The following is a 14,614-nucleotide window of genomic DNA, read 5'->3' on the forward strand; positions in this document are numbered from 1 at the left end:
CAAGTTATAAAGGTTGGACATGTAATCACTTGCTCGTTTCAGAGGAGGATGCCACGTTGTGATTTCTCCTGCTCCTTTGTTTTCCAGATCAAGTCAAAACCATTACTGAACTGAGGTCCAGTGCTGCGAGCCATCATTTTTCCAATTGCCTGGGGATTTTTATCTCCTCTTTCTATATACCCTCTCAACTTATTTTAATCTAGTCATTGCAGTGACAGTGCTCAGCCACAGGAGCTGTTAGCAAAGCTTCTTCCAGAACCCTGCAGTCATGGAGCCTGAATTCAGCCACTTGGTGTTGCTGTTGATAAATGCGGCTCCCTCCCTTCTGAGGATGTTAGCACTGTGTCCGCAGCATCCCCAGACCCGGCTGACCAAAGGAATGGAAGATTCAAGCCGGGAATTGAACCCATCTTCTCTGCATGGCAGGGCACAGCACTGCTGCTGATCCACTAAACTAGCTCTTCTCTTTTTTTTCTTTTTAGATGAACAGTCTATCCCAAATCTTTTTTTGTAAAAAAAAAAAAAACCTGCCATGTATTAATTAATTGAACATAAATACTTTTTTTTTTTTGAATTGCGTGCACGAGTAGCTGTAATATATGCATCCTTTGAAGTGGCTGTTTCCGAAATTATTAAAACTGTTCCTCTGGAACATGGGAGCAGCTATGTTAAGAACACAAAAAGTCAAATCAAAGGCCCTTTTAACCTAATGGCCTGTCTCCAACAATTGCAAACAACCTTGTTAAGACCCACTGCTGGGATGGAATTCGGCAGATTTCTGCTACAGGTGGGATTTCATTTCTAACACTGGAGTCTGCGTGGAGGAAGTCCTCTGGACACTCTTCCAGTACGGCTGCTTTCAGGAATTTGAGCGAATTTAAGTGCACCAGCTACGGGCCTGATTTTCAAAAGCATTTACACCCTGAAAACTGGGTTCTACGTGTGTTAATGCACTTTTTCCGGTGTAAGTGGGCTTTTAAAAATTGCTACAATAGTATGTTATATTTACATGCATAACCTCTTTGAAAATTCACCATGCATCAATTAACTTTAAAGCTGTAAATATCAAAAATCATAGCTTTAAAGTTAATTGATAAATGGCTTGTCTTACTAGTGGACTGTGTAGAGTTTACTTCTAGAAGGATGGTGGATGCATGAAACAGCCTTGATGGGGGTGGTAGCTGTAAAAATAGTGCCAGGGATGTATGAAAACATGGAACACAGACAGAACGTTGACCATGATGGGAAAGTGAGGATAAATCCAGAGATTGGGTGGGATCTGTGATTCTGTAGTAAGAAGGGTGAATGGGTGCTCTTCATCTGCAATTTGATTCTTTTATTTCTGTAAGTGCCAGTGTGTTGGGATGCCGAGCAAGCCATTTCTGTAATCACTGAAATAGTCTATGAAGTACTCGCTCCCCTCTTTGATGTGCAAATAATAATAAAGGATTACTTTTGATTATTTTGTTAAATCCCTCCCAACAGACTTTGGGTTTGTTTTTTTTTCTAGTACTGAATTTTATTTAAAAACCATCCAGAAGTACATTTATGGTTTTTTTAATCTTCTCTTGTAATCTGTCCCTTTTTAGAGGTCACATGGTGATGGGAGACTCCTTCAACACTTCCCTCTTCAAGCAGACATTCCAGCGAGTTTTTAATAAGGATCTGAATGGCGAATTCCGTATGGCCTTTGGAGCTGTCCTAGACGTGAAGGTTAGACAGGAAATCGCATCAGAGCATTTAAATAACTTGGGAAAGATGGCAGTATTTAACTTCTGGTGCCTTTTTGTTTATGCTATCAACATATTCCTTTCCCCTTTTTCACCCATGATGGTTCTCTGCTGCCCCTTTTCCAGGGGAATGTCTGTAGGCAGCTCAGGGGGGGGGATCCTGGCAGGCCAGAAGTCTGGAGCAGCGCCTCCTCTAAGGCACTGCTTGTTGTCTGGTAGGGGCTGGCAACAGCCAACTTCCTTCCCTTCCACCTTAGACCTGAGCACATCACCTCGGTGAGCAATACAGAGGGGTGAGGGGTAAGAACACAGATGCCCCATTACCACAGCATGCAGCAAGCCACAGTCCAGCTCACAACTATCACATTTTCTTAGCCTAAAACCAATTTATACTGAACTGGTAAAAATCATGAAAAATAAACAGAAAATGAAAAGAAAAAAATAACAAAACAAGAGTGAAAAATAATTGTGGCTGGTGCCTAAGTTTTGTATTCCTTTCCATCCCTGGTAATGGTATTTGCTGCTTTTCTTCACAGATAGTTCAGTAGATCTTTACACACTATTTAATGTTTTGTTAGACCTCTCGAGAACTGAAGATTTCTGGAGCCATTGGACCCTGTGTATCGCTGAATGCGAAGGGACCCTGTGTCTCAGAAAATGTGAGTCTTATCTTAGAAGTTTTGGGGTTTTTTTACATTTATTGTCTTTAAAGAGGTGCTTTATGTTGTGCCACATTTGCAAACCAGGGTTGCCTTGTATAATAAATGAAAGTGGTTGTGGGCCAGCGTCGGGCTGCTGTGACCCACACAAATATTTCCTGTTGTATCCTGCAAAATGACAGGCCGACCCTGTCCATAGCACTGATGCACCATAGCCCGATGATTTGCACTAGACTGTGGTGGTAATGGGATTTTAATAAGACTTTAAATCTTGTGGGTTTTAATTTTGAGAGCCACTGCTAAGCTGAATATGTACAAAGTTTTTTTTTTAAGGCTTCAGATCATATTGTCTGTAGTAATGTAGAAATATACGACTACAGAAATCGATCCTTTGTAAACCGTTGTGATGGCGAAACCGAATGATGGTATATAAAACTCGATAAATAAATAAATAAAATAAATAAATATTGAAAAAGAAATTGTGAAAAATGTGGGGCTGCCAGGAGCCCTATAGTGGTACCTTGGCTATGTCACTTAGCCACTGGGAGCTGTGGCTCTAAGGGTGATCCTGCTGGAGGCTGAGGGAGCATCTTGAGCGGTGACAGCACAGCATTGTGCTGTCCCTTCAAAAATAATATGAATCAGACCCTTGGTAGTAATTGTCCTTGGGCAGAAGGGGCTCATCGTGCAGCAGACTGAATCCCAGTGCTTCTGTCTCGTGTCCTTTTCCAGGAACTGGGGGTCGGGGGCACGAGCCAATGGAAAATTTGTAGCCTGGATCCCAGCTCTACTCTTGGCATTTACTTTGAAGTCGTAAACCAGGTCAGTAAATATTTTAGTCTTCTTAATCAATGACAGCGAATTTGTCGCTGGTTACAAGGATTCCTGTGCTCGTTGACCCTGACATCTAACTCCTTCAGAAGAGACTATCATACCTTTATTCAGTATGCGATATGATACATGAATGGCGTGTTTTTGTTCTCTGAGAGACCTTTGCTCTATATTGCGCTGCTCTATCACTTTTGTAAAGGACTGTTTGAGCTGACATTGCTCAAATGTGTTATAGTCGCCTCCCAATACTATCTGCTTCTTTTACTGTCCAGCTCTGCTCTGGAGATAGCTGCCTCTCATTCTTCCTGCACCCCAGTAACATTGCTGTCTCCATCTAATATTACTGAGGCTCTTGCAACAAATTTTTCAGTGGCCTCTGAGTGTAACCACCAACTGCTGCTGGTAGCCGCGTTCACAGGTTTTCCTAAAACACTCTTTCCCCCCCCCCCCAACCCCTTCCGTCTCGCCCTTCCTCTTCCTCCTGCCAATCCCATGTGAGCTTGCTGTTCCAGTGGTGGCTGCAGAAATTCATTGGTTGCATTTTAGAAACACTAAGAGTGGCTCGTTTCAAGAGGAATGACCCTCTCTCTCTTTCTGCTTTCAGCACAATGCTCCAATCCCCCAGGGCGGCAGAGGTGCTGTTCAGTTTGTTACTCAGTATCAGCATTCCAGCACGCAGAAACGCCTCCGAGTTACCACCGTTGCAAGAAAGTGAGTAATTCAGCCTCATCTTCTGGCACAGAGCAGGTTTTCCTGATCGAGTGAGTAGGGTAGAATATGGCAGCCAGTTTCATAATCTCTTCTTTTTTTCGCTTTTCGTTTTTAACTGCTTTTGAACTTGAGTATACCCCTTAATCCCAAGTCTTGGAAATTCAAGGCCCATGGTGGATAACTTTTAAACAGCTCTGCGTGGCTGCATAGATGCACATGTATGGTCGCATGGAGATCTACGATAGTATTTTATAACCCATGCGCATCTAAAATACAGGAATGCATGGAAAGCAAGTATTTCAATGTACTGAATGCGTGCACTTCTCCTACTATCCTTAATGAACGTGTATATATTTTACATGTGAAAAAAAGGTAGGACTTGCTCATAAACCCAGTTTATGCGCGGAAGTTGGTATATTTTAAAATATGCACGCATAATTGAAATTACCAGTTTTCCAATTCCTCCACTAGTTCGCTCAGTCCTTCTCCAGGTTATTGAGACCCTCCTGGTTCTTTAGACGAATACCACTATTCACCCAGACCTCCCACCCAGCCAGTGGTAAATAATAAACACGTTTGATATCAGTTATGCAAGATAACTAGCAGGTGTAAAATTATGAATAAGTTGCCAGATGTACGTGCGTAAGTCTCTTATAACATAGCCCCGGAACGCCCTCCAGTAGAAGGTATCCAAAAGAGAGTCTGTATCTGTACCCTTCCAAAAATTGAATATGAGATCCCAGCACTGCTCTTGACTCCTGCAAGCAGGAAGGTCCCGTTTCTTTCCATGGGAATCCCATTCTGAGGTTTCTTGTTAGTTTAATGCATTTTGTATCAAGATGAGTCTGGTGACTTGTAGCAGGACAGGAACAGTAGCCTTAGAAGGCAGTGGGAGCATTGATCTGTTTGTTGTCCCTTAATAGTTGGGCAGATGCACAGAGCCAGCTGCAGCACATAGAAGCTGCATTTGATCAAGAAGCTGCCGCAGTGCTTATGGCACAACTGGCCGTGTACAGGGCAGAGTCTGAAGAGGGCCCAGATGTTCTCCGATGGCTGGATAGGCAGCTGATCAGACTGGTACGTAAACCTCACTGCAGCTCCTAACATCCAGGATTTAAAGAGACAGACACTAATCTCACTCATTATGTCAAATTTCTACTTTGTAAACTTTCCAGTGAGACAAACAGGAATAAAAATGTGTGTTCCTTCGACAGTGTCAGAAGTTTGGCCAGTACAACAAAGAAGACCCAAATTCTTTCAGGCTATCTGATTCATTTTCTCTTTATCCTCAGGTAAGTACTTTGGAAAGGAAATGTCAGTGCAGTTTATTACTTTCTGTCAGTATCTGATTTACTAGGACAGATGAAGTTAGCAGGCACAGGACCAGATTGTCATTGTATTTTATCTGAGTTTTAGGAAATGTTCAGTGGTTTCATGAAAAAAACTCTTGCTAAGCAACATGACTTTGGTGGTTTCAGTGGAACCTCTGGTAAACAGGAGTTTGTGTCACAGAATCCATCACACACGCTCGCGCTCTCTATCTCTGGAAAGAGTCCTGAGATCAGCTGGTGCAGGGATTGTGCTCCCTTCCATTGGTGTCTGTGGTTATGTGTTCCTTTGGTATACCTGGGCCCCGTATATAAAAAGAGTTCCTTTTTCTGTTACTTGTGTGTGATGTGGGGTTGTTCTCCCTGGTAACCAAGACGACAGACTAAGAAGAACCACTGTAGAGAATATTTAACTGATCAGGTTGAAGTTTCTAGGAGAATTTAGTTGTGCCTGAATGCAGCTTAGTGTTTTAGTAAACACAGGGGCTTGAACTCTTTTTTTTTTTTTTTTTATTTTTTTTTTTTATTTATTATTTTTATTCATTTCAAATAAATACAAAGCATTTACTATCTTTGTACAGTAATAAAGAAAATCTTAAATTGCAATAGTAAACATAGGAAATTCAAATCATATATTTAGTCCACAAAACTTTAGGGGGTGGAATAGAAATATCAGGAAGCCAAACCCAACTAAGAAAAGAAACTAGCCTTTAGCCTGGTATCTACTTTACCAACATATAACAGTTAAGTAATTGGACTAATCATGGGTGATAAAGTGTTCTGGTAGCAGCGCGCTTCATTTGTTCCAGCTTGTGTCTCAAACTATTACTTCGTCTACCGCTTGGAATGCCCCCGAAACGTAAAGGGAAAGTGAGGGTTTTTCCCTCAACGCCCTCACTACCTGCTGGACAACGAACCATCTTTGAAACGGCGCAACTTTACCCTAAAGGAGAGACGCTGACCCCCGCTGACAGAGACGGGAAGGAGGCCGCCGCCTCGTCTGGGGAAATTTCGCTCAGCCCTCCGGAGTTGAGGGTTCCACAGGCTATCTCGTCTTTTCCACCTACAGCCGCGATGGAAATCCCGAGCGGATTGCGTATCGAGGAGACCATGGAGGGCGCAGCTGCGATGGAGGAGGCGGAGAAAATAACATCGGGGCAAGGTGGTGACATTATCCAGAGAGAAACCGGAGCCCAGGGGTGGACAGACGCGAAAGCGGTAAGACAACTCTGGTTTCTGTTTTAACAACGGACATTTCCACTCCTGTGGGTGCTCAGGATATTCTACCTCAGATAGTGCCCCCCTTGAAACCGCCTGTGATAACTTTGGACGCAATTTGGGAGCTTATTGCCCAGCAGAATGTTGCACTCCAGACTTGCATGTCACAGATTTCCCAAATTTCTTCCAGGATGGACTTAGTGGCTCAAGACCATGAAAAGAAAATCAATGAATATGGAAATAAAGTACAGGTTTTGGAAGATCAGTTAAAAAATGTTCAAGCTGTGCAAACCTCAACAATTGCAGATTGTACTAATCTCAATAGGAAAATAGAAATGCTGGAAAATCGATTTAGAAGGCTTAATTTGAGACTTTTAAATTTTCCTAAGATTTTAGGAGAAATCCCAAGAGTCACTCTGAAGAGGTATTTCATGGAAATCTTACATATATCTCTGGAAGACATTCCAGCATTGAATAAAGTTTATTTTCTACCTTTTCGGCAAACTAGAGACAATAGGTTAAATAATCAGCTTGATTTGGTTAACTTGACAAATTTCCTAGAGTCATCGGCTACTGAGATCGTGGAGCGAGCCACTTTATTAGTCTCATTCATTTATGAGAAAGATATCGGGACAATAATGAGATGTTACTTCCAGAATATGGAGAGTCATTTTATGGGACAATTTGTCCAGATCTTTCCCGATCTGGCCAAAGCCACGCAGGAACGCAGGAAAGGTTTCTTGGTACTGAGGCAGGAAACAAGAGCTCTAGGAGCGACTTTCCAGCTCAGATACCCTTGCAGATGCATTGTAAAATTTAATAATTCCACGTATGTATATTTCCTGCCGGAACATCTTAAGACATGGCTTGGCTTGAACTCTTAAAGGTGGACTCATTTATGGATTGAGAGGTTCAAACCCAATCTGGGTATTTTCTGGGTAAGGACCTGTGTTGGAATAAAATTTGCATTTGGATTTTAAGCGTCTGAAATATCAGTTACAATCTAGAACATTTTTACAATTTTGCCTCATCAAAATCTGCTAGTGGATCACAATTCAAAAACACCCCACCCCCCAGAAATATATACCCATATAAGGTCCCCACTATCCAATATGATAAATTCCTGAAACAGAGTTCCTGTACAAGTAGGTGTAGACCATAAAGTAGTCCTTGTGTTGAGTAGGACTTTCGAATAATCTCTTTTTCTGAAGACCGCACCTCCAGCTGCATCAGTCCTCCAAACGGAAGTGTTACCAGCCCAGTATCTCCCTTAACCCCCTTGGGTCCTGGGAGATCTCTTCCAAGCAGCACAGCTTCTGCACTGCCTTTTGGGATCCATTCATGTGTACTTACTATGCAATTTTTCATCTCTCTGTTCCTCAGTTTATGTTCCACCTGCGACGGTCTCCATTCCTTCAAGTGTTTAATAACAGCCCTGATGAATCTTCGTACTATCGCCATCACTTCGCCAGACAAGACCTGACGCAGTCTCTCATCATGATCCAGCCCATCCTGTATTCCTACTCATTCCACGGACCCCCTGAGGTAAGAGTGAAACCTACATATCCAGGATCAGCATAAAGCTACCAGCGCACCACTGTGTAGACCATAGGGGCAATTCTCAAACTGCCCACAGAAGTGCACAGTTTGTGGGTAATTTTTTACCTGTGGGCTTTGCATCAGTTTTCAAAGCTTATTTATTTTATGAAATTGTGTGAAATTTGTTAATAAAAAATATTTTTTTAAATTTTGCAACATTACTTATGTATTCAACACATTAGTGCTTTTTTTCCCTTACTGGAAATTTTTTGCCATATCAAGCAAGCACTTTAAACTCATATTTACATTGCCTAAATTCTATTAGTTACTGTATCTATATATATAATTTTTTTTAACATTTATATTCCCTGTACATACCTGGATCAGTCCAGACAGTGGGTTGTGTCCCCCTTCCAGCAGATGGAGTCAGAGAGCGCGTCTGGACTGATCCGTGGTACTACAGGAACGAAAATTAACCGGTTAGGAATAATTTTCTTTTCCGCCTTGTAGCACTGCAAAGCAGATTGCATTAAGGTACTAAGATATTTCCCTGTCCCCAGAGGGCTTACAACCTAAGAGGTCGATTTTTTAAAAGCATTGCTCGTGCAAAAAAGCCCAAATACGTAAGTATCTGGGCTGTGCGTAAGCAACATGGATTTTAAAAGCCGTAATTTACGCTCGTAAACGTGTGCATGCGCCAAAAATAAGGGGGCGGGGTCAACAGTTAAGCACACAAGTCCATATTGTAAAACCGGCCGCCACAGCACGAGTCGGCTATTTAACCACACCAACTTTATTGCTGCTCCTGATGAGGAGCACGGCTACAGATCTCACGTTTTAGGGCTTGCACGACAGGGTGAGGGGTCTGGCTCAACTGGGGGACGTGCAGGATGAAGAACCAGAGAGGTCTGGAGGACCTCAAGATTGACTGGACAAACCGGTGGACTAATTAGGAAAACTGGGAATATCCCTCACGCGAGCATGTTTAAAATCCACTTACCGTACCTACACAAAATCGTCAAAAGTCCTATAGAAGATGCACGAAGTAGGTTTGCTCGAGTAGCATTTTTAAATTAGGAGCATAGGGGTAGATTTTATAATGTGTGCACGCGCACACATGGACGCACATGCACGCCGGATTTTATAATCTGAGCACGTATGTGCAGGCAGCACCCTCAGTGGGGGGGGACTTTAGCAATTTCTGAGCGGCGACTCAATCGGGAACTTCCCTACCCCCCCTACCTGTACTCCCTCCCTCTTCCCCTCTCCTCCCCACCCCCTAAACCCTACCTTTTTTTGTATTTTTCTTTGTTTTACAACTTACTTCAGGGCCCATCCTGAAGTAAGTTGCGCGCGCTGGCCAGGACATCGTTCAGTGGCGCTGTCCCGGCCCACCCCTTCAAGGAGGCCCGGCACTTGTGCGCGTACCGGGCTTTACGCACGTGGCCGGGCCCCTTCGAAAATTCGCTCGGCGCATGCAAGGCTCGGCCACGCGCGCAGGGCTTTTAATATCCAGGCAAGAGTTACACCTGCTGGGTATTTTTTTAAATCTTGTGTGCATAAATGCACACACAATTTAAAATTGCTTGCTCGTTTGAAAATTAGCCTGTAAGTTTGTACCTGAGGCAATGGAGAGGGAAGTGACTTGCCCAAGGTCATAAGGAGCAGCAGTGGGATTTGAACACTGGTTTGCAGTCCACTGTTCTATCCACTAGACTATTCCTTCACTAAAGCAACATTTATAGCGTAAAGTCTGAGTGATCCCTTACACTGACCATGACCATAAAGAAATCCACCCACCCTCTAATATTTTATTAATGAATGGGAACCATGTGAACACTGTACTTGCCAGGTTCTTGTGGCCTGGTTTGGCCTCTGTTGGAAACAGGATGCTGGGCTTGATGGACCCTTGGTCTGACCCAGCATGGCAATTTCTTATGTTCTTACCCATAAAACCCCAACTCAGAAACACTTAATTTTTTAAATATATGATTAACAAAGTGTCGACATGCAATGCTGCCTTACGCAGGATCTGGGTTTGATTCCCAGGCCAGAACTCTGCTTCCTGATCCAGCCTTGGCTGGAGCTTCAGCAGAGGCAGTGCTCGCAGCCCTTGGAAAAGGAGTCTCAGATCCTGCAGCGGTAACATAAGGTGGCCGGAGTTCAGACCCCAGTTGCAGGATTCCAGAAGGGGCCCTGATGTGTGGCCCTTGGTCAAGTGACTGGGCTAAGTTAGTTGGAAAGGCAATATAAAAAAGGGGGCAGGAGGAGGAAATCCCTGGTAATTTTGAATGACGGTTCATGGCGTCATAGCCCAACAGAGGCCAATTTTTATTGGGCAGGAGAAAACTACCAGGTCAAAAATAAATATAACAATGTCAATGTCTAAAAAATAAAGTGACTGAGTCATTAGTTGGATAAAAAAAAAACACCATGGGAGGCAAAGATGTAATTAGAATTTATAGTTCTCTTATGTAATGGAGATGTAAAATATTATGGTAACTATTAATTTGAAATGTAATAACATCTGTATTACTTCCTGATATTTTTTTTAAATAATTTTAAATGAAAATTCAATAAAGATTAAATTGAAAAAAAAAATAAATTATAGTTCTCCAGCTTTCTCAGTTCTGTTTTGTAATCTGACCCCTAGGTGTTGTCACCCCTTGCTCACATGGGCCACTTACATCCCAAGAGCATTCAGTTACATAGAGTCTTCTACTGTACAATATTACCCATAATAAAGGCATCCAGAAACACGTGCTGGAAAGTCTTTGTAAGTGGTGTGAAAAGACAGAGACATGATAATGTAATATTATTTCTGTTGGGGGACACAAACTTGTCCTTGTAGCTTGCAGATTTTATGGGTAAAAATACTAAACTCGAGGTTAAGCTAACAGGCCTCAGATTCCTCTGTCCCAGAATCTTCTAGAAGTTGCAGATACAATGAACACCTTGTTACATGATTTTTATTTCCTTCTTCCCAGCCTGTTCTCTTGGACAGTAGCAGCATTCTCCCTGATCGGATCCTGTTGATGGACTCCTTCTTCCAGATCGTCATCTACCTTGGCGAGGTATAACCCTTACTATAAAACGATTCTCTTTCCTTAACTTGGATGACGATTCTTTACAATCTGAAAGCTCCTTTAGCTGCGTTCACGTGGAGACAGAGTGTCGGTTAACGTGAAGCCATGTTGAATGCAGAGGTTTCCAGCGTTCATGGACCGGGAAAGGGGCACGGTGGGGGGAGAGAGTAAAGTGCTGGTCATGATGGATTGTCTTTCTTTTCTGGCAGACTATTGCTCAGTGGCGTAACGCTGGGTACCAGGACATGCCCGAATATGAGAACTTCAAGCACCTTCTACAGGCCCCACTGGATGATGCCCAGGAAATCCTACAGAGCCGCTTCCCGATGCCACGTTACATTAATGCTGAGCATGGAGGCAGCCAGGTAACAAGCCTCGGTGCACGCTGCCTGTTTTTGTGTCTCATGTCTGCTCCCTATGTAACAGAGCTTTGTAAAGGAAAGACCCTTCTCCTCACGCCCGGAGCTGCAGTATTAGCAGGACCTGTCATGCAAGCAACAGAGAATTAATTAAGCTTGTTACAAACCCCTACCAAATAGCAAAATTACTCTAAATGCCTTTCCTTTCACTGACACAAAAGGGGGGTTGAATTAGTACAAAGGAATCTGAGTGGAGTATTGCTTTACGGATTTCTCCTGGGAATCCTTGAACTGTACAAGTTATTTGATAACTGGATGTGTGTGCATATATACATAGCAGTGATGGCAGAAAAGGACCAAATGATTCAGTCAGTCTGCCCAGTAAGCTTCCCATGATAGTATCTGCCATACAGGTTACCCCCATGTTTCTCTTAAGGGTAGTAACTGCGGTTCCATAGGGTTATCCCCAAGCCTTATGATAAGGGTAATAATATTTACAATCAAAATATATCTGTATGAGAGAGTATGATAGTTATGTGAAGTATATAAATATAGAAGAATGCCAAAAAATTTCAGTGTAGTAAACATTCCTCTCAAGATTGGAAAAGTGTACTCCATGTGGTACATGTAATTTCCAATATGTATGTCTGCTCATTTTATGCTGTCGGTCTCCATTTATGGGAGCTAGACAGACAGACGGAAACTAACTTTGATTACCCAGGCTTGGTTGCTGGTCCCTGGCCTGTAGCTCACAATTGACTTCTTTGTGACAAATGAACTGCACTTTTCCATGATCCTAAATAAATGCTCAGAAAGAAGTCATTCCTAGGTCTTAACTCGCAGCTTTTACCTTCATTTCTTAATTTGCTTTAGAGACACATTCACATATTACCTGGAACTACATATTCTTTGTGTCTCTCTCACCCTTCTCGCTTACTGTATTTTTTCTTAATACTTCCATATTTATTGCTTACAGATATTTCTGTGAGCTTATAGTTAGGATGATACACTGTGCATGTCTTATTGTCACCCTAACCCACCCTGCCATCCTTGTGGTGCCATCCACTTTCTAGAAGGAACAAGGAGGGTGCATAATTGTACAGCCTGAGCACAAAAAGAGCAGCAAATCGTAATCTGTTACAGATTCACAGAAATATGTAGGTGTGGGAGGTTTTTTTTTTGTTTTTTTTTAATCTCACAAGAATTAATGCTCCTAATCCTGTATCTCAATATACTTGCCGTTTGGCTGTAGACTTGCTATCCTACTGTTTTCAGTCCCTATGTTATGTGTCTAACTACTCCTAGATATATGAAGATTTGTTCTGCAGCATATGAAGAATTTATAGAAACATAACATATATGAGATTTTCTTAAAAAGTCTTGGGGAATTTATGGGGTCTTTTATATTCATAAACTCCAGAATAACATACAAATCTTTGTTGCTTTAGGCTCGGTTCCTTCTCTCCAAAGTGAATCCTTCTCAGACTCATAATAATCTGTATGCATGGGGACAGGTAAGCTATGCAAGAACAACTTAAGTATGTTGGGAACAATTTCTTCCTTTTGCAGGTAATATTCAAAAGGTTTTATGCTTGTAAATGGACTTTTGAAAATTGCTATCATACATGCTACTTTTACGCATGCAACGCCTTTAAAAATTCACACCTGTGTGGATAGTCAGGTGGGAGGGATTCCTACTATCTCTTTTGACCATCATTGTTACTCTTATTCGAAAAGACTTTGAATACCCAGAGACCGTAACCCAAGAAATCCTCCAACAAGGTTCTTGAGAAACATTATTGATGCAACGTTTAGAAACCTGAACAATCATTTTTTTTTAGTAGTGTGGGTGAAAGTGTCATGTCATTGTTATTGCAGTCAGATTTATTTATTTCAGTCTGTATCCCACCTTTCCGGGTTGCGTAAGATGGAGTTCAATAAAATGTATTATAATACAACATAATAGTCATATCATCAAAACACCAACATAACAATATAAATAACAGTATAACATAGTATTAGAACACAACTCGGACGGGTCTTTTTTTTGTTTATTTGAAGACATTTTGTTGGGAAAATAGGCAATCTGGACAAGCGTGGCATAGCAAGAGGTAACAAAAGTTGACATCATTTTTAAGATAAGTCCATGCTTAATGTCAGGTCTGTTTTAATATTTTGATTTGTATGAAGAACTTCATTTATTTTATTACTTATTTATTTCTTGCATACATTTCTATTCCACCTTTAGCGACACACATGTACAAGGTGGTTTACAACTGAATACATATAACATTGAGATAGAAAGCTAATGCTTCCATTAACCATACATGGTAAAATCAAAAGAACAATAAAAATAAAATAAATTATGCAGGGACTCAAGTTAAACAGCTACCATAGGATAAGCCTCATAAACTAATAATGCTTTTAGTTGTTACTAAATGTTAAAATATCTGGAATTTGCTTTATTGCTATAGTAGACTATTGCAGATTATAGGTCCTACTATGGAGAAAGCTCACAACTGAGTTGTCTGCAACTGAAACTCCTTAATAGATGGAATAACTAATTGATGCCCCTTTCTCACGTCAGCCTTTTAAATTCATTCCCTTCTTTTATTTTTGACTGAATTTGATTTGGAAATCAGTTGATACAGTAGATTGGTGTTCTCAATGATTTTTCCCAGAAACCTTGTTGGCATATGATTCTTGTAGCAGAAGTGATGGAACATGAGCTGACACTGAGCTTGTTGGTTGAGGTCCCAAATTCTGCTAAAGAAGTAAAGTGGAGTTACTATAAAGTTCTAGCGCCTTTGTAGCACTGTGGTCCCCTCTGAAATCTCAGCAATACTGTTCTCTGTGTGTAAAGTTGCATAAGACAAGATCCCGTACCTAATATTGGTCCACTGTCGAAGGCCAAAAGCTGCCGCCTGATGCAGGCAGCTTTTCTTTATGATTGAAAGTCTTATTACAGTCTTTCTCTGCTTGGAGTCCAGTGTAATATGGTACATCCTTTGGATCCAGTCACCTGGTATCATCCTCCAACCGCAGTCTCCTAGCTGCTGCATCCTGTAGGCCAGACTGATTTGTGTGGTACACCTTCCAGAAGTAATCTCTCTTTTCTTGTACTCCCTCCATTCCCACCCTGGGCCAGTCAGT

The 14,614-nt window shown here is 41.8% G+C and overlaps 1 protein-coding gene across 2 annotated transcripts in view; it reads left to right on the top strand.

Moving 5' to 3' along the window:
- SEC23B (SEC23 homolog B, coat complex II component) overlaps nucleotides 1-14,614 on the top strand; it is a 34,412-nt gene that overhangs the window by 17,689 nt on the left and 2,109 nt on the right. For both annotated transcript variants that reach the window (XM_029593777.1, XM_029593776.1), the window contains exons 10-19: nucleotides 1,590-1,713; nucleotides 2,309-2,389; nucleotides 3,122-3,211; nucleotides 3,825-3,931; nucleotides 4,855-5,008; nucleotides 5,146-5,223; nucleotides 7,861-8,022; nucleotides 11,004-11,090; nucleotides 11,312-11,467; nucleotides 12,910-12,975. In XM_029593777.1, coding sequence (XP_029449637.1) covers nucleotides 1,590-1,713; nucleotides 2,309-2,389; nucleotides 3,122-3,211; nucleotides 3,825-3,931; nucleotides 4,855-5,008; nucleotides 5,146-5,223; nucleotides 7,861-8,022; nucleotides 11,004-11,090; nucleotides 11,312-11,467; nucleotides 12,910-12,975 — 1,105 coding nt within the window. The remainder of the gene's footprint in view (nucleotides 1-1,589; nucleotides 1,714-2,308; nucleotides 2,390-3,121; nucleotides 3,212-3,824; nucleotides 3,932-4,854; nucleotides 5,009-5,145; nucleotides 5,224-7,860; nucleotides 8,023-11,003; nucleotides 11,091-11,311; nucleotides 11,468-12,909; nucleotides 12,976-14,614) is intronic.

The sequence above is a fragment of the Rhinatrema bivittatum genome, chromosome 3, assembly GCF_901001135.1.
Source record: "Rhinatrema bivittatum chromosome 3, aRhiBiv1.1, whole genome shotgun sequence".
In the NCBI taxonomy this organism is placed as follows: domain Eukaryota; kingdom Metazoa; phylum Chordata; class Amphibia; order Gymnophiona; family Rhinatrematidae; genus Rhinatrema; species Rhinatrema bivittatum.